The following is a 21,392-nucleotide window of genomic DNA, read 5'->3' on the forward strand; positions in this document are numbered from 1 at the left end:
CCTCCACTCGCTCCTAATACCCTCACGCATACTTGCTGGAAGTCTAAGCCCCTCGCTAAAAAAAAAAAAAACCTCCTTTACCCCTTCCCTCCAACCTTTCCTAGGACGAGTTGCAAAGGTTTGGGAGTAAGTTGCAGAGATGTGGGAGTGAGTTTTAGAGGAATGGGATTAAGATTTAGAGGCGTGGGAGTGAGATGCAAAGGTATGGAAGTGAGTTTTTTAGGAGAATGGAAGGGAGTTGCAGAGGTGGGAGTGAGCTGTTGAAGTGTGGGAGTAAATCATAGGAGTGTGGATCTTTTGAAGGGCGTAGCATTGCCATAACTGTGTGTTTGTGACAAGGGGACACACAACACTGTTTGTATAAAATATTTCATTACATGTTAAGGTACTGACTACGTGATAAGCTGCTACATCAGTCACAGGGTGACAGATGTGTTATATATAATGTCAAGAAGGCGTCAAGGTTTTTAACTCTAGAAATCTTGTGTGGGAAGCGGAGCTAGTGAGATACAGCAGAGACGGAAGAAGTAAGAAGGTTGTGCAATGCCACAACCTTGGACGACACTGATCAGTGTTCATGTTTATATATGTGTAAATTGTTTTAATTTTCAAAGCTGGAAACAAACAAGATACTAGCCTATGGCTGTGTCCACTAGATATATATATATATATATATATATATATATATATATATATATATATATATATATATATATATATATATATATATATACAGAGAGAGAGAGAGAGAGAGAGAGAGAGAGAGAGAGAGAGAGAGAGACAGACAGACAGACAGAGAGGAATAGCCAGTGAGATTACTTTATACCTCAATTTGGGGATTAAATACTTGATGTACAGGTAAGGTGTAGGCTCAGTTACTCTCGTAAACTCACTAAACCTTAAAGCTAACAAATTTACTATATTCTTGAAGGTTGTGTTTGCTAGACAGTGTCTTGTCTGCCATGAACACAACAGAAAACACTCTATTTGATCCCAAGGTCAAATATATATATAAGCTAGTAATATATTCATAGGTAATCCATTGTCTTCCACTTACCATAACAAGGATTTAAACACAATTTTTATTTATTTATTTATTTTATGTCTTTGCAAACAGTACATTGAGATTTTGTATTTACAATAGTGGGATGCAATGCAAAGATAGCCTCTATTATGCCTTGGCTAATTATGGACCAACTTAACATTATTGGCTTACAGTCTACTTAACACTAAGGAGTATATCATAGTTGTACAGTAGGATAGGAATTATTTCATAGTTGTACAGTAGAATATTAATTATAAATGAATCAAAATTTGTATAATACAAAGATATATTTATATTCGAAAATGCTTTTTGTGAAAACAATGATTCAATTATATTCCTGTCAACAATGGATAAAAGGTTCAATGTGATTGTTTCAGTTATGATGTGGGAGTACATAGGTGAGTAAGTGTGTACTGAGTATTTAGCATTTAGTCTGGGGTGATTAAGTGGCTTTTGAGAAGTCTTAAATTGATTTTCAGACTGGGTTACTTTAATATCCTCTGGTAATGAAGTCCATATTTTGGGGCCCTTTATGTGCATAGCGTTTTTACACAGTGTGATATGGACACGAGGTATATCAAAAAGAGATCTGTGTCTTGTGTTGTGGTCATGTGTCCTGTTTAGGTTGGTGAGGAGAAATTTGAGTGGAGGGTTTATAATTGTGTGTATTGTTCTGTGTATGCAGTAGGCACATGAATAAGTATGGATGTTCTTAATGGTGAGCAGATTCAGACTTTTGAAAATTGGTGGATTATTATTATTATTATTATAATCAAGGGGAAGTGCTAAACCCGTAGGATTATACAGCGCTTGGGGGGGGGGGAATGTGGAAGGCAGTCAGGCTTAATTCGGGGAACTGGAGCACAGATCCAATTCCCTAAATCAAGAGCCCCTCACCAATATCAAGGAACCTTCCCTGAGGGGAAAAATTGGTGGAGTATGTTGGCGGGAGTGGGAATTTGTTATCATTCTTACTGCTGCCTTTTGCTAGGTTATTAGGGGTTTTAGGTGATTGGATGTTGTTGATTCCCATGCACAAATTCCATATATAAGATAAGGGTATATGAGTGACTGGTACAGTGCCAGGAGAGCTGATTGTGGAACGTAGTACCTTATCTTTGATAGTATGCCTACAGTCTTGGAGATTTTCTTGGTGATTTGTTGTATGTGTGTCCGGAACTTAAGGCTACTGTCAGGGTGGATACCTAGGAATTTTCCCTCTGTGTTTTATACCACAACAAAATGAAAGTTTTTTTTATAGTCATTAGGATATGGGTGATTTAGAAATAAATGTTAATAATAGTATACAGAACTTGAAGTCCTCAAAGATCTATCACTTCTCTAGTGGGAGTCGAACCTGTGTTACAGGTAAGAGATAGGCTTCGTGTCTTGAATTGTTTTTATTTACGCTATTTAATTTCATAATTATATATTTTGTTTCACTTTTTATTGTAACATATTGTTTACTGATAATTTAGCTTGACATTAAACCAAAATAGTCTTTAGGGATAAAATGAGCTGAGGTAATTTAGATAATGACTGTCGATTTAGTTAAGTGTGTGAAGCTAATTAATTTGATATGTTTTGTGATCGAAAATGTCACACATATACACAGTTGTTCTGAATGCACTTAGATGTTAGCGGGCACACATACATGTACATTGTGTAGATTTAAATTGCAATATAACTCAATAAAGTTAAAGTTAGGTAGTTTAATATGTTTATTATGCATCCCATTCCCATCATTTAACTTTTGTCAAAAGATAGAGATACATAATAAGTCCAAGATCTAGGTGCCAGCGTAAAGTTAACTCAGCAAGATACAATAGCAATGAATTATTTACAAGAATAATGGATTCAGTAGTAAGGAGTTGGTTGTGGTGGACTAGAAGCGGCCTTCTCCATCACCTAATATGTCCAGGACAGCCTCCAACCATCACCTGGGCTGCCTCCATCACCACCTCCAGGACAGCCTCCAACCATCACCTGGGCTGCCTCCATCACCACCTCCAGGACAGCCTCCAACCATCACCTGGGCTGCCTCCATCACCACCTCCAGGACAGCCTCCAACCATCATCTGGGCTGCCTATATATCACCTTAAGTACGATAAGGCACCTAAATTACTGGAAGCGGTTGAAGATCCTTAATCTGTATTCCCTGGAACGCAGGCGAGAGAGATATATGATAATATACACTTTTAAGGTCCTGGAGGGATTGGTACCAAACCTGCACACGAAAATCACTCCCTATGAAAGCAAAAGACTCGGCAGGAGATGCAACATGCTTCCAAGGAAAAGCAGGGGTGTCACGAGTACATTGAGAGACAACACAATAAGTGTCCGGGGCCCAAGACTATTCAACTGCCTCCCAGCATACATAAGGGGGATTACCAATAGACCCCTGGTTGTCTTTAAGAAGGCACTGGACAATCACCTATAGTCAGTACCTGACCAACCGGGCTGTGGTTCGTACGTCAGCTTGCGTGCTGCCATCAGTAACAGCCTGGTTGATCAGACCCTGATCCACCATGAGGCCTGGTCTCAGACCGAGCCGCGGGGGCGTTGACCTCCGAAACCCTCTCCAGGTAAACCTTTAGGTCAGCCTCCAACCATCACCTGGGCTGCCTCCATCACCACCTCTAGGCCAGCCTCCAACCATCACCTGGGCTGCCTCCATCACCACCTCCAGGCCAGCCTCCAACCATCACCTGGGCTGCCTCCATCACCACCTCCAGGCCAGCCTCCAACCATCACCTGGGCTGCCCATATCACTACTCCACGGCCAGCCTCCAACCATCACCTGGGCTGCCTCCATCACCACCTCCAGGCCAGCCTCCAACCATCACCTGGGCTGCCCATATCACTCCTCCACGGCCAGCCTCCAACCATCACCTGGGCTGCCTCCTTCACCATCTCGTACGTAACAAGTATCTGGAAGAGTGTCGAGCCTTTTAGTGGTGATGCTTGGCTCACGACCGAGAAGTCCCTAGTTCAAGCCTCAAATCTTGGAAACGTATGGGTAAGTTCCTTTGGATATCTACCGCCCGTCCACCTAGCAGTCCTGCACTATTGGAAGTCATAACAGAATATCTTTATTGTGCACCACATGCCCATGGTGTGATTGGTATGTCAAAAGATTACAAAGGTACATAATGGGTCCAGAGACCGGGCTTCAGTTTTCATAGCTAAACAAGTTACAATAGAATGAATTATTTATATATTTTGATCTGGTAGCATTCGTAATAAATTATTTATGCAGATGTGAATTAGGTCACAAAAATATTAGTGTAGCTTATATGTAGTTTTGAATTATTTTTATTAGCTTCTATTTTAGTATAATTTAATTTAACAAGTTTAAAGAGTTATGAGTTATTTACAACAGGCAAAGTCAGGGTATTTTTTCCAGAATGGTTGGTAATATGACGTCGTGGATAAAATACTTTGATATTGTGAGTGAGATATCTCTGAATTCATTACGTTTCTCGCATTCCATAAAGACGCAGGTTGAGCGGTACATAATAATACTAACAACAATAATAATATCTTTATTACTACAAGTACATGTACAAGATATACAGGCTTAGCTGACATCAGTAATATAATATTATACAGAAACTCGCTTGTTAAGCAGAGCATTTCGGGCAAATTATGTCAGCTTTGTCCCAGGATGCGACCCACACCAATCGGGTAACAACCAGGTCCCCTTTTTACTGATAGGGAACATAGACTACCCGTGTAAAGAAACACGTTCGATTCCTGTGTAAAGAAACACGGGAATCGAACCCAGATCCTCGACATGCGAGAGCTTTAGCCACCATGTCACGGGGTACGGTATGGTAATAGTCCATCTCGTAAAGTTTACATTTAGTTATGCCTTAGCCTGGTCAAAACTGCAAGAATGCTGGAAATATTCGAGCTGTAACATGAGGAGTAAAAGTAATATACCTCAAGTAGTCCCGACTGGACTTCGAAATGAGACGAGGTAAGAACATAAGAACATAAGAAAGAAGGAACAAGTCTCCTACCGACTCAAGCCAATGCCCCAACCTTGTCAGGTCAGGTCATATTCACTTAAAGAAGGAGCACGGCAACTGACCTAGTAGCACAAGTTAATCGGGTCCAACTCACACCCACCTACACCCACTCATGTATTTATGTAACCTATTTTTAAAACTACACAACGTTTTAGCCTCTATAACTACTTGGGAGTTTGTTCCACTCATCCACAACTCTATTACCAAACCAGTGCTTTCCTATATCCTTCCTGAATCTGAATTTTTCCAACTTAAAACCATTGATACGAGTCCTGTCTAGGCTAGATATTTTCAGCACGTTATTTACATCCCCTTTATTTATTCCTGTCTTCCATTTATACACCTCAAACATATCCTCCCTAATTCTACGCCTTTCTAGAGAGTGCAGATTCAAGGCCCTCAGTCTATCCTCACAGGGAAGATTTCTGATACATGAGATCAACTTTGTCATCCTCCTTTGTATGTTTTCCAGAGCATTTATATCCGTTCTGTAATACGGTGACCAAAACTGTGCAGCATAATCTAAATGAGGTCTAACCAAGGATATATAGAGTTGAAGAACAACCTGAGGACTTCTATTATTTATGCTTCTTGATATGAATCCAAGGATTCTGTTAGCTTTATTGCGAACACTTATGCACTGTTGTCTTGGTTTCAGATTACTGCTAACCAGAACTCCTAAATCTTTTTTCGCAATCCGTAATATTAAGATCTACATTATTTAGTTTATATGTGGCATGGTTATTTTCCTGTCCAACATTTAGAACTTTGCATTTGTCTATATTAAACTGCATCTGCCACTTTTCTTATTCCCTTTTTTATTTCTCTCTTTAACTGGGGTCCTGAGGATATGTCAGAGGATATGTCAGAGGATATGCCAGAGGATGTGTCAGAGGATATGCCAGAGGATATGTCAGTCTGCTCGACATTGTCTTAGTGGTGTGGTACAGTGATGTTACTCTGTTTTGTATTATAGTTACATAGTGTTTATTGGTTATCCTAGGTAATTTACACCATGATAATTGTACTTTTGTGTACCTGTACTTAAACTTATTCAACAGTCCAGTATAGGGAAGAAATGGGGAAGACGAGAAGGAGTTTGAGGTAATCAATCTCTCGGCTGTTAATGGACTGGTGTGGGTGGCATCCTGGGGGACAAGAAATAAGGACCACACTGGAAATCAGAGACAGTCCTCGACTCACTGACTTCCTTGGGTGGCTAATCCTCCGGGGTAAAAGGGTATTGAAATGTTACACAAGCGTCTTATTTTTCAACTTGCCGGTTTTTTTAATCAATTATATAATGGCAACAAAGCCAGTTCCTGCATGTTTCCCCGTCATATTTTTTTCGCATGCTATTTCATTACTTTTTAACAAGTCAATAGAGACTAGCACCTTCCCGAAACTACTCAAGATGGCAAGGGTTACACCAATACATAAAGGTGGTGACCCTACAGACTTAAACAACTATAGGCCAATATCTAACTTACCATTGCTATCCAAAATCTTTGAGAAACTTGTGCACAGGAGACTGTATTCATTTATAACGGCTCAAAACATACTCAACCCCTGCCAGTTTGGATTCAGGAAAAATAAAAGCACTAATGATGCAATCATAAAAATGCTAGATCTGCTTTACACAGCACTGGAAAATAAGGAATATCCACTAGGAATTTTTATTGACCTAAGAAAAGCTTTTGACACAGTAAACCATGAAATCCTACTCCACAAACTTGACCACTACGGTATAAGAGGCCATGCGCTTGCTTATTTCAAATCTTACATTACTAATAGGTATCAGTACGTCACCATTAAAGACACAGCATCAGCAACACGGCCACTTGATACTGGAGTTCCGCAGGGAAGTGTCCTTGGTCCCCTGCTCTTCCTCATATACATCAATGACCTACCAAACGTATCCCAACACCTAAAACCCATTCTCTTTGCTGATGACACGACTTATGTCATCTCTCACCCTAATCTTGCCACCCTTAACACCATTGTGAATGAGGAGCTGATTAAAATATCGACTTGGATGACAGCCAACAAACTTACGCTTAACACTGACAAAACTTACTATATTATGTTTGGTAGCAGAGCAGGAGATGCACAAATTAACATTAAGATTGACAACACTCTAATTACCAGAAATAATGGGGGAAAATTCTTAGGCTTATACCTTGACAATAACCTGAATTTCAGCACCAATATCCAGCATATAGCCAAAAAAGTATCCAAAACGGTTGGGATCCTCTCCAAGATACGATACTACGTGCCGCAAAATGCCCTTCTCACACTATACCACTCACTTATTTATCCATACCTCACCTATGCTATTTGTGCTTGGGGATCAACTGCAGCAACACACCTAAAGCCAATAATAACCCAACAAAAAGCTGCAGTAAGAATAATCACTAAATCCCATCCCTGGCAGCACACCCCCCCACTCTTCAAAGATCTAAACTTACTCCCAGTTCAGTACATCCACACTTACTACTGTGCAATCTATATCTACAGGGCCTTAAACTCTAATATCAACCTTGACCTTAAACGCTTTCTTGATAGTTGTGACAGAACCCACAGGCATAACACCAGAAACAAACATCTCTATGACATTCCCCGTGTCCGACTAAACCTTAACAAAAATTCAATGTATGTCAAAGGCCCTAAAATCTGGAATACCCTACCTGAGAACTCTAGAACTGCAGACACATTCATCACCTTCAAAACTACCATTAGAAAACATCTTATCTCCCTGATACACCCCGTCAACTAACTTCACGAATACCACCTGGTGGTTCACACTTACACTCGCTCACTCATTTGACCATAAACAGAAATATTAATCTCAGTCTTAATATAATGAATCCTGTGATACTCTAATACTGAAACTATATACTGTGCCTAAACAAAAGCATTCACATTTCTAAACTCACAAAATAGTATTTAGTCACTTAGCCATAATACCAACTTACCTCATAATTTGTAATATTTTACATTTAAGAATAAAACTAAGTATGCCCGAAATGCCTAGCCATGCTAAGCGTTCTAGAGGTACACTCTGTAATCTCAATTTTACTACATGTTAAACCAAACAATAACCAAATTTCTGTAAACTCAGCATTGTAATCCTTATAGAGAATAAACTTTGAATACAAGATGGTCTCCGCTCAAAATAAAATCACATTACCTGGAGTTTACCTGGAGAGAGTTTCGGGGGGTCAACGCCCCCGCGGCCCGGTCTGTGACCAGGCCTCCTGGTGGATCAGCGCCTGATCAACCAGGCTGTTGCTGCTGGCTGCACGCAAACCAACGTACGAGCCACAGCCCGGCTGATCAGGTTATTATTATTGGTTATTATTATTAAATTTTTACAATTTCGTATGAGGCCTAAATAAAATTATACATATACTGCATATTTTTAAGCTATGAAATCTGTCAGTATCATAGTATGTCTCTGATGCTGGGCTTGGCGCTACCATCCCCTTCCTTGGATCAAACCTGATTACCTATTCCTCCAGGCGTTTTATAACAACCGGGGGGGGGCGAGGCTTTTGTTTCCCAAAATTTCCCTTAGGCTCTCAGTTTCCCGGTTATTAAAATAACAATAATTCTAGTAGTATATCAAATTGACAATTTCATCCTGTGATGCATGGAACCCATCCTGTGATGCATGGAACCCATCCTGTGATGAATGGAACCCATCCTGTGATGCATGGAACCCATCCTGTGATGCATGGAACCCATCCTGTGATGAATGGAACCCATCCTGTGATGCATGGAACCCATCCTGTGATGCATGGAACCCATCCTGTGACGCATGGAACCCATCCTGTGATGCATGGATCCTGTGATGCATGGAACCCATCCTGTGACGCATGGAACCCATCCTGTGATGAATGGAACCCATCCTGTGATGCATGGAACCCATCCTGTGATGAATGGAACCCATCCTGTGACGCATGGAACCCATCCTGTGATGCATGGAACCCATCCTGTGATGCATGGAACCCATCCTGTGACGCATGGAACCCATCCTGTGATGCATGGAACCCATCCTGTGATGCATGGAACCCATCCTGTGACGCATGGAACCCATCCTGTGACGCATGGAACCCATCCTGTGATGCATGGAACCCATCCTGTGATGCATGGCACCCATCCTGAGTGATGGAATACGTCAGGGAACTATACCTAGCTTTTGTTCATATTTTGTGGCTATTATATAGAATATGCACACTATGTAACTATTATATATAATAGGCCACACTATGCAACTATTATATAGAATAGGGCATACTAGTATATAGAATAGGGCACACTAGTATATAGAATAGGGCACACTAGTATATAGAATAGGGCATAATATTATATAGAGTAAGGCACAGTATTATATAGAATAGGGTAGCAGCACACTAGTGATGTAATTAATTAAAGGACCCAGTCGAAATGTGTCATTTTTTTAAATTATTGGCTTATCCTAGGCTAAATTGTGTATAAGGCCTAAATATAAACTTACACTGAAATTCAGTCACCTGGTCTGACCTTTTTCGGTTTATCCGAAGTGACACATGTTAATGTGTATTAAACAAACTTATTTTATTCACCTGACTTATTTCACTTATTTATTTAATTACTTAACTTATTTAATTACTTGACTTATTTTACGTACTTATTTACTTGACTTACTTTAATACTCCTAAAAATAATATCTTTGTTTCTGCAAGTACATGTATGTACTTGTTTTACTTATTTACTTACCGGACTTGCTTTACTTACTTATTTACTTACCTTACTTGCTTTACGTATTAACTGATTTGACTTGCTTTATTTACTTATTTACTTTACTTACTTTGCTTTACTTGTTTGACCTTTTGTGGGTTATCCTAGGTGCTCTATGTATGATAATCTACACAAGTTTATTTTTGTATACCTAAATAAACTTACTTACTTACTTACACAACCAAATGTCACTCTGTACAAACACTGTATCATGGAAATAAGTCACTTTGACCTTTTTTTTGGGGGTTATCCTATATAATCTACACACATGCTGCTGTGTATAATAATTTACATACCTGTATATATGTGTAGGTGTACCTGAATAAGCTAATTTACTAATATTTTACTAATATTAGTGAAAGTTATGGATGGTAATGGAAGCAACCAATGAGAGAGAGACTAGTGTGTTGGACATCACTGTGACGTCAAGTGATGATTATTTTGAGTCAGGTGATGTCTATATAGAGGTGTCTGTCTGTCAGTGTTAACTCAGGATATATACCACCATTACCGTGCTGTCAGCACTCGAGACAGAGACCAGAACACACTCAAGTGTCAGCATATACGTCAGGAGACTTCAGTACCAGAAGTTGGCTGATTTTCAGGAATTTCTGGGGTCGAATTTGGTAGGTTTATTTAGTTACAGATGCATATGTTATACATTTATGGTATATAAATTGTATACTACTCATGTACAATATGTACGGTATGCGTCTTGTAGGTATTGTATAATACAATACCTACAAGATGAAGAATTAGACCATCGAGGTATCTTTATTGTAGATGTTTCGCCCATCTATTAGCTTTATCAATACAAATTTAAGGGCATAATTAGAAGACAGTAGAACTATATACACAAGATGAGGTAATTAGTCCCTCAGCTGAGGTACTACACATAAATAGTCACACAAATTATCATACATAGTAACGTGTATAAATTACCCAGGATAACCTCAAAAAGTCAGACAATGTGACTTATCCAGCAAAGACTCGTAGTTAAATAAGTTTTATTTAGGTACAGATACACATGAGTACCATTATCATACATAGTTTAACATATGTATAAATTGCCCAGGATACCCATGATAATTGTACTTAGGTGTACCTGTGCCTAAATAGACTTTACTTTCTTTCACTTACTTCACATTTCTTTTACTTATTTCACTGTATATGCCTATCACAGTTAATTGCAACTATTTTATAAAACCATATGTTATGAGCCTTATTGAAGCTTATTTTAACCTAGATAGGTAGGGAGCTTATGCCAGCAATTATATTTGCTTTGTTAACTTTGTACAGTATATAAAGTAAACTTCAATGGGTTTACCATGATGCTGGCAAAGGGCTCTTAATCCAGAGAATTAGAGCTACTCTCCTTTTCCTTGGATTGAACCTGCTTACTTCCCATTTCCCAGGCATTGTGTGACCCTTTACTGATTTAGCATTTCCAGTGTAATAATGATAATGATTAATAATTTGTAATCATTTGTAGAGGGGAGACCTGATCGAAGTGTATAAGTGGAAGATAGGTATTAATAAAGGGGATATTAATAAGGTCTTGAGGATCTCTCTCCAAGAGATATGTTTATGGAGCAACTTGCAATGTGAACAGACTGACTGATGTTGTAGTGGCCAGGCTTAGGCTTGGTTACAAGTACTTCTGGCAGTTTGGGAGACACACAGATGATGATCAAACTAAATGTAAATTATGTGATCAGGCATATGGTCACTCTCTTGAACACTATGTGCTTAATTGTCCACTCATTGAGGAATACAGAGACAGACAGTATAATAACCTATGTGACATGTCAAGATATCTTATTAATGAAAATAAGATACCAGATATACTAAGCAAATTTCCTAAATTTGCATGTAACAGATAAGTGAACTATAGATATGTAGATATAAATCCATATGTATTCCTGTTAACCCTTTGGGGCCTAGTTCCTAGGCCTTTTGTGTATCCATATGCTCTCGCGCTACCGTCCACAGGATGGATATGGGGTGCACAATAAACTAGCCACTTCGGTGGCAAAATCTAAATCTAAAAAAATCTCCAAGAGAGAACCCGCAGTAATGGATTTAAATTAGATAAGTTTAGATTTAGAAAGGACATAGGAAAGTATTGGTTTGGAAATAGGGTAGTAGATGAGTGGAACAGTCTACCTAGTTGGGTTATTGAGGCTGGGACTTTGGGTAGTTTCAAATTTAGGTTGGATAAGTACATGAGTGGGAGGGGTTGGATTTGAGTGGGACTTTCACATCAGAGCTTATTTCTTGGGTGGCATTGAAAATTGGGTTGGGCAAATGTTTTGTTAGTGGGATGAATTGCAGTGTTAAGATAAGATAAAATTTCATTCGGATTTTTAACCCCGGAGGGTTAGCCACCCAAGATAACCTAAGAAAGTCAGTGCGTCATCGAGGACTGTCTAACTTATTTTCATTGGGGTCCTTAATCTTGTCCCCCAGGATGCGACCCACACCAGTCGACTAACACCCAGGTACCTATTTGCTGCTAGGTGAACAGGACAACAGGTGTAAGGAAACGTGTCGAATGTTTCCACCCGCCGGGAATCGAACCCGGGCCCTCTGTGTGTGAAGCGGGAGCTTTAGCCACCAGGCCACCGGGCCACCCTTCTTTCTTATGTTCTTATGTACTGCATCTCCAGGTATACTGTACAGTATTTTAACCTGGGGTGCACGCAGGCACTGAACACATTGTTCAGTCACTATACTGCACAACATGGTGAACAGATCAGTATGTGATCATTTTAATTATGTGTGTATGTTGCATTTTCCCGTGAATCTTGTGTCTTGTCTATTTTTTTTGTGAGGATTACCTAGATTTCTATAATTCATATTAACCTTTTTGTTTTAGCACAAGCAACATAGTGATAATGAAAGTGAAAAAGATGTCAGCAGCTTTAGGACTTCTTGTCCTAGTATTGTTCGTAGGAGCTGCGAGAGCTGCTTGGGGTACAAGCGGTGAAAGTATTTTGTTGAAAGATGTAGAGGTGCTCACCTTGTATAATGGCAAGATGACGACAGGTTAGTGTTTTAATGCTAATTATAATATCATTTGTATGGTAAAGTATGTATTACTGTTTTTGTGTTGGGTTCTATATTTTGTCAAGAATGCTTTACTTCCCAAAATAGGGGTTACAGCAAACTATACATCTAGACATGAACTATATACCTCCTAGTGTAAATATGTATGTACTACATTATTTCTTTATGAACTAGTAAACCCTCTACAGTGGACCCCCGCATAACGTTGGCATCACATAGTGTTAAATCCGCATAGCGATACATTTTATTGCTAAAATTTTGCCTCGCATAGTGCTAAAAAATTCGCTCAACGCGATTCGTCCGAGACACGTCCATGCGGCCTGAGCCAGCCTCACTTGTTCTGCCAGTGGCATTGTTTACAAGCCAGCCTCCGCGGTAACATTCAAGCATACAATCGGAACATTTCGTATTATTACAGCCTTTTTATAGTGATTTCACCTGAAAAATAAGTGACCATGGGCCCCAAGAAAGCTTCTAGTGCCAACCCTATAGGAATAAGGGTGAGAATTACTATGGAGATGAAGAAAGAGATCATTGCTAAGTATGAAAGTGGAGTGCGTGTCTCCGAGCTGGCCAGGTTGTATAGTAAACCCCAATCAACCATCGCTTCTATTGTGTCCAAGAGAACGGCAATCAAGGAAGCTGTTCTTGCCAAAGGTTTAACTGTGCTTTCGAAGCAGAGATCGCAAGTGATAGAAGATGTTGAGAGACTGTTATTGGTGTGGATAAACGAAAAACAGATAGCAGGCGATAGCATCTCTCAAGCGATCATAAGTGAAAAGGCTAGGAAGTTGCACGAGGATTTAATTAGAAAAATGCCTGCAACTAGTGGTGATGCGAGTGAATTTAAGGCCAGCAAAGGTTGGTTTGAGAGATTTAAGAGGCGTAGTGGCATACATAGTGTGATAAGGCATGGTGAGGCTGCCAGTTCGGACCAAAAAGCAGCTGAAAAATATGTGCATGAATTCAAGGAGTACATAGACAGTGAAGGACTGAAACCTGAACAAGTGTTTAATTGTGACAAAACAGGCCTGTTTTGGAAGAAAATGCCAAGCAGGGCCTACATTACTCAGGAGGAAAAGGCACTCCCAGGACATAAGCCTATGAAAGACAGGCTTACTCTTCTCATGTGTGCCAATGCTAGTGGTGATTGCAAAGTGAAGCCTTTATTAGTGTATCACTCTGAAACTCCCAGAACGTTCAGGCAAAAGAATATCCTCAAGGCTAATTTGTGTGTGCTGTGGAGGGCAAAGAATAAGGCATGGGTCACTAGGGACTTTTTCTATGACTGGTTACACCAAGCATTTGCCCCCAATGTGAAAAATTACCTAACTGAAAAGAAATTAGACCTTAAGTGCCTCCTGGTGTTAGACAATGCCCCTGGTCATCCTACAGACTTGGCAGAGCGACTTTATGGGGACATGAGCTTCATTAAGGTGAAGTTTTTGCCTCCTAATACCACTCCTCTCCTGCAGCCCATGGACCAGCAGGTTATTGCAAACTTCAAAAAACTGTACACAAAAGCTCTGTTTGAAAGGTGCTTTGTAGTGACCTCAGAAACTCAATTGACTCTAAGAGAGTTTTGGAGAGAGCACTTTAATATCCTCAATTGTGTAAACCTTATAGGTAAGGCTTGGGAGGGAGTGACTAAGAGGACCTTGAACTCTGCTTGGAAGAAACTGTGGCCAGAATGTGTAGACCAAAGGGATTCTGAAGGATTTGAGGCTAACCCTGAGAATCCTATGCCAGTTGAGGAATCAATTGTGGCATTGGGGAAGTCCTTGGGGTTGGAGGTTAGTGGGGAGGATGTGGAAAAGTTGGTGGAGGAGGACAATGAAGAACTAACCACTGATGAGCTGCTAGATCAACTTCAATAGTAAGAGGCCACACCTGAGGAAATTGCTTCGGAGGAGGGGAGAGAGAAATTGAAGAAGTTGCCTACTTCAAAGATTAAGGAAATCTGTGCAAAGTGGCTTGAAGTGCAAACCTTCATGGATGAAAATCACCCTCAGACAGCTATTGCAAGCCGTGCTGGTGACTATTACACTGACACTGTTGTGAAACACTTTAGGAAAGTCATAAAGGAACGAGAGGTACAGGCCACTATGGACAGATATGTTGTGCGACAGAAGTCCAGTGACTCTGAAGCTGGTCCTAGTGGCATTAAAAGAAGAAGGGAAGCAACCCCAGAAAAGGACTTGACACCTCAAGTCCTAATGGAAGGGGATTCCCCTTCTAAACACTAAAACCATCAAGTCTCCCCTCCTCCCATCCCATCAATCATCACCACATCTTCAATAAAGGTAAGTGTCATGTAACTGTGCATGTTTTCTTAAGTTTGTGTGTATTAAAATTAATATTTCATGTGGTAAAATTTGTTTTTTTCATACTTTTGGGTGTCTTGCACGGATTAATTTGATTTCCATTATTTCTTACGGGGAAAATTAATTCTCATAATGATAGTTTCACATAACATTGAGCTCTCAGGAACGGATTAATAGCGTTATGCGGGGGTCCACTGTATTTAATGGGCTAACTGGGGAAGCTGGTCGCCAGTATTGGCAATTTTGGTAGATAGAGAAAAGATTATCACATTTCTGTGATAAGATAAGATTTCGTCTGGATTTTTAACCCCGAAGGGTTAGCCATCCAGGATAACCCAAGAAAGTCAGTGCATCATCGAGGACTGTTTAACTTATTTCCATTGGGGTCCTCAGTCTTGTCCCCCAGGATGCGACCCACACCAGTCGACTAACACCCAGGTACCTATTTGCTGCTAGGTGAACAAGACAATAGGTGTAAGGAAACGTGTCGAAATGTTTGTCCACCCGCCGGGAATCGAACCTGGGCCCTCCGTGTGTGAAGCGGGAGCTTTAGCCACCAGGGCTTTGTCCATTATTTCCAAATCTGTTGACTTGGCAAATTTTGTTCTGCATTTCCAAAGTTCATTAAATTGAGGTTTGTTAAATGGAGAGTTTACTGTATCTATGTTTAGTGTGTACATTATCAGTCGGTATACTATATCTCACTGAGCACTGTAAGTTATTGTATGGATTACTTCTGGTTTTGATTGCTTCATAAATAAATTTTAGTCCAGATTTTAAAAGTAGTATACAAATTGATGATAGCATAACATGTGTAAATGTTTGTTTTAATTCAGGAAGACGGTCATCACCGGTACCACAACTGCAGTGTGTTAAAGGGGGAACAGCGCCATGTGATGCCTTCATTCCCCGGGTAGTGCAGTGCTACAATCGGGGATGGGATGGAGTTGATGTACAGTGGGAGTGCAAGACTGACATGGATAATGCATTTAGGTGAGTAATGGTCTAATTGGAACCACTGTGATACATAGCTCTTTGAACCCTCTTAAAACTCTTGCCCAACTTTCTTGGGGGGGGGGGGCTGACTATACTCAAATTGTAGAGTTGCTGAGTAGTCTGTAATATCCATCAGCACATACAGTAATTGTTTCATTGATAATGTAATCAGTGACTAAGTCACTAGTCTCAAAACATTGCACTAGAAATATCATTTAATAAAAATTACCTTTAATCATTAGCAGTAAAATGTAATATACCAGTAATTAAAGAAAATTTCATAATTATAACATATTTTTGATGTGTTGGAGAGCAGCTAATGCCAACAATCATAGTAGAAAGACTCATATGCTGCAGAGCACCATTTTTCTTCAAGTAAAGCTTTAACAAATGATTATATAATGCTGTATTCAGAGTGAAATGAAATGTACAGTAAAGGTTTAGTAGGATCACCCGAAGAATATGCATCCCATGAAAAAAAGTCAAATTTTGTTTTGCAAGTTTTTCTTGAACCACTTATTTATATTTGGCATCAGCTCTAGCTAAGCACTGAACCTAGTCTTGCTAATTTTTTTTAAATAAAATAAACTAACTTCACCTATTTAAGAATTTGCATAGCAAAATTTGATTTTTCCTTGGAGTGAGTGCAGTATACTTCAAGTGGTCTGTTTGGCATGCACTAGGCATCTTTCAGCTATACATATTTTTCACAGTAATAAAATACATGACTATCAAAGGAAAAGTGTTTTTGATGCCACAGTGGGTCCTGTGCTCCCCTTCCCCTCTGAGTACATTTTCCACACTGCTCACGCAGATATATCTTCACTGTGTTGTATTCATGTAGTATCTTTAACCTTCTTTTCCTACATTTATCATTGCATTTTTTCTGGGAAAATGTGTCTTTCCTAGTGAAAGTGGGAATATTGGTGTCTGATAACTTTAAGGGCCAATAGAAAGGGGTACAGTTCGTGGAACTAGTGATAGAGACCTCTGCAGTCACAGGAATTCCTCAGTATTTTAAGAATTTTTTTTTTGTAGGGTAGGAAAGAACAAATTAGATAATTAATGAATAAATGTTCTAGAGTTTACATGACTCACGAAATCGTAATGACACGATTGCAAACAAACCATACCACGGGCAGGGATAGAACCTGCGATCAGAGAGTCTCAAAACTCCAGACCGTCACGTTAGCCACTGGACCAGCTAGCCACAATAAGATTCGTCCAGCTAGGTATATTTCTACACCATAGAAAGGTTAGCATAGGCACCACTGTGACCACAAATGCAAGTTTTTACAGACGAATCTCCAGCTAGCGTGGCCATGACGAACTCTAGCTCAAGTCCCCTCAAAGCCATTAACATGACTCACGAAATCGTAATGACACGATTGCAAACAAACCATACCATGGGCGGGGATAGAACTCGTGATCAGAGAGTCTCAAAACTCCAGACCGTCGCGTTAGCCACTGGACCAGTAGTTGTTCTGCATATTATGATATTACACCTGTTTTCTGTGATCTTATTGCATTTTACATTCATATCTCATCTTTATTTTTTTCACCTGTAGGTTTGGTGAAATTGAAGTCTCTTGTGAGGGCTACAGTAACAGAGACGATCCCTTTGTTCTAAAGGGGTCATGTGGTTTGAGATACTCCATAGACTACACAAAGGAGGGACTCCATCAGAAGCAAGGTCATCACAATTATTATGGTGATGAAAGTGGATACAGTCATCATGCTTATGGAAACTCTTATTCCACCTACAAAACTGAGAAATCATCAAATGCAAGCTACATTGCTGATTTTATTGTGCTAGTTGCTGTGGCTCTGATGTGTTGGGTTTTATACAAAACATGTTTTGGATCTTCACGCCATGTTGGCCAGGATGCTCATAGTAACACAAACGATGATTACCCATCAGGTGGTGGTGGTGGTGGCTATGGATGGTTTGGGGGTGCTGGAGGTTCACATCCTTCAGCACCACCTCCTCCAGAGTACACAGATGGTGCTTCCTGTAGGAACCGCACTGCTGGAAATGCAAGAGGGTTTGGTGGCGCTGGAGGTTTCTGGACTGGCGCTGCTACTGGTGGCTTGCTTGGCTACATGTTTGGTAACAGTGGCAGAAACCACAACAGAGGTTATGGTCAACCTAGTTCATGGGGTTGGGGAGGTGGTGGAGGAGGTTTCTCTGGTGGCCACCATAGTGGTGGTGGTGGTGGTGGTTCCACAGGAACTCGTGGAGCATCAGGTCTTGGGGGTACTAGTCGCCGGTAAAAATGTACTTGCATCACATTTACATTTTGTATTGTGAGAATGTATGTTGTAAATGATTATTGTAATTAACCTTATAATGGACCTCAGTTTACATTGTATTTTGCTTCATGGTTGTATTTATTGTATCTATTTTTTTACAGCAAAATTATTTGGTGATACTATTGTAGCAAATTTAGGCTGCATATCTATTTACCACCTCACAAGGTTTTTCAATCAAACTAAAAGGAGAAATCTGATTGCTCTTAATGTTTAATTTTTTTAGTTTATATCCCTTAAATATTTTCTTTTTGACTTGGTGGCCATCTGCCAAGGCAGGGTGACACAAAGAAGAAAATGCCTTTTCCAGCATTCACTCAACTGCCATCTGTTCAGAAGTGTCCTGACATCACAGTCAAATAACCCTCCTACTACAACATCCCCAGCCCTCCAGAGTGCAGGCACTTTCTCTTCCATCTCCAGGATTCAAGTCTGGCTAATCAGTTTCCCTGAATCCCTTCGTAAACTACCCTGCTCACACTCCAACAGCACATTAATTAGAAACCACTGTTCCCCCATGCACATCAGTCTAGCATGCTCAGACAAGCCTGCTGGATTTTCAAGTGCTAATTTATTTAATGATTTACTTGTCTAATTAAATCCAGTGACATCACAGGGATCTAAATTTTCTTTTATTTTAAATACTGAAATTCAGTTAGAACTAAAGTTTGGTTGACAATGCTTTTAAACATATTGTCTTTCCAGGATTGCCTAATGTAATTTGCTAATCATATTGATCATCAGTAATTGTATTTTTGAAGTAGAGTATATTTAAGGTTCGTGCAAGAGCACACTACTATTCATTATACTCGAAGTGTTAAAATTCACTCAACTGTATACAATATTATTAATAATTGCAGGGTTATTTTTAAAGGGTAAAATTATATATACAAGTAATCTTGTATTTATATACAGGCTATCATCACTGACATATGATATTTTATGCACGATTTGATTTTTTGTTACAAATTTCTGGGAGTTCTGACATCATGGTCAGATGACTCTCCTACTGCAATATTCCCCCCCTCCTCCAAAGTTTATATTTATACATTACTGTATTTTTCTTCTTCTTTCAACAAACCAGCCATGTTCCACCAAGGCAGGGTGGCCCAAAAGAAAAACAAAAATTTCTCTTTTTAACTTTAGTAATGTACACAGGAGAAGGGGTTACTAGCCCCTTGCTCCTGGTATTTTGGTTGCCTCTTATGACATGCATGGATTACGGAGGAAGAATTCTGTTTCACTTCCCCATGGAGAAGTACTGTATTATTATTATTATTATCATTATTATTATTATTATTTTTTTAACAAGTCGGCCATCTCCCAAAGAGGCAGGGTGACCCAAAAAGAAAGAAAATCCCCAAAAAGAAAATACTTTCATCATCATTCAACACTTTCACCTCACACATAATCACTGTTTTTGCAGAGGTGCTCAGAATACAACAGTTTAGAAGTATATACGTATAAAGATACACAACATATCCCTCCAAACTGCCAATATCCCAAACCCCTCCCATTTCCAGGACTCAAGTCCGGCTGTATAAAATAACCAGTTTCCCTGAATCCCTTCACTAAATATTACCCTGCTCACACTCCAACAGCTCGTCAGATCCCAAATACCATTCGTCTTCATTCACTCCTATCTAACATGCTCACACATGCTTGCTGGAAGTCCAAGCCCCTCGCCCACAAAAGCTCCTTTACCCCCTCCCTCCAACCTTTTCGAGGACGACCCCTACCCCACCTTCCTTCCCCTTCAGATTTATACGCGCTTCATCTCATTCTACTTTGATCCATTCTCTCTAAATGACCAAACCACCTCAACAACCCCTCTTCAGCCCTCTGACTAATACTTTTATTAACTCCACACCTTCTCCTAATTTCCACACTCCGAGTTTTCTGCATAATATTTACACCACACATTGACCATTTCCCATTAAGGTAGGGCAATCACAGAAACACATTCACCATTCATTCAACAGCTGTCTTGCCTGGAGTTCACAGACATCATAACTCAACTGACATTTTGAGCTTCAACTTCCCCACCCATCCTTCAGAGTGCAGACTCTTTATGTACTTCCCACCTTCAGGGCAAATCAGTTTACCCTGAATGCCATCATAAATTTTACCTTGCTTATACTCTTACAGCATGTTAAAGCCCAAAACCCAAATGTCTCCACTCACCCATCTAACAATACTTTTATGTGTAACATTTCTTCTGTGGGGGACTTAGAGCCATGAAATCCAGGTGGAGGAACCCCCAGAACTCTGAAAAGATGTTCTTTTTATCAAAACAGTTATAATGTACATGTGCTTAGACATTAATGTGTTCTTGCAGAATCCTTTTGATTGTTTTGTATGGACAGTATAGCATCAGTAAAAGATAATGTAGACTGTACTAAGAATCACTTCACTGTTTTATAGTGAGGAAGAAATATGTGCAGAGTTCTGAAAAATGATTAAGAATGTCTTTGGCAGTTTAATTTTTCCTTTAAATATATTTAAATCAATGTGTATTACAGGCAGTTTTAAAAAATCTCTATTAGGTGGTGTTGGTAACTTGTTTCATTTGAAGGTTTTCATGGACTTAATTTTCTAAAATTTGTCATGTTTTTCCTGGAAAATCAATAAGTGAATCCTTCTTTGTATTCATTTAACTTTACTCCTGTTTGAAACTGACTTTTGGCAAGAACATTGGTGTGAATTGATTCATAACAAATTACACTATTAAGCTGAGTTTAGGATCCTGGTCTTCTTATCATCAATGTCATGGTTATTAATCTGCGCTTTCCCATCTTTGCATAGGGCACACTTCTCGTTCATGGGTATCT

At 39.6% G+C, this 21,392-nt stretch overlaps 1 protein-coding gene across 2 annotated transcripts in view; it reads left to right on the forward strand.

The window, feature by feature from the left end:
* Positions 1–21,031, forward strand: part of LOC128702872 (store-operated calcium entry-associated regulatory factor) — a 32,438-nt gene extending 11,407 nt beyond the window's left edge. The window contains exons 1-4 of one of the 2 annotated variants that reach the window (XM_053797333.2): positions 10,238–10,488; positions 12,741–12,910; positions 16,092–16,248; positions 17,820–21,031. In XM_053797333.2, the coding sequence (XP_053653308.2) occupies positions 12,760–12,910; positions 16,092–16,248; positions 17,820–18,525 (1,014 nt within the window). In that variant the 5' untranslated portion in view covers positions 10,238–10,488; positions 12,741–12,759 and the 3' untranslated portion in view covers positions 18,526–21,031. Of the gene's footprint in view, positions 1–10,237; positions 10,489–12,740; positions 12,911–16,091; positions 16,249–17,819 lie in introns of those variants that run through there. The other variant, XM_053797334.2, reaches the window with a different exon arrangement.
* The last annotated feature ends 361 nt before the right edge of the window (positions 21,032–21,392 follow it).

The sequence above is a fragment of the Cherax quadricarinatus genome, chromosome 82 (assembly GCF_038502225.1).
Source record: "Cherax quadricarinatus isolate ZL_2023a chromosome 82, ASM3850222v1, whole genome shotgun sequence".
NCBI classification, from domain to species: Eukaryota; Metazoa; Arthropoda; class Malacostraca; order Decapoda; family Parastacidae; genus Cherax; species Cherax quadricarinatus.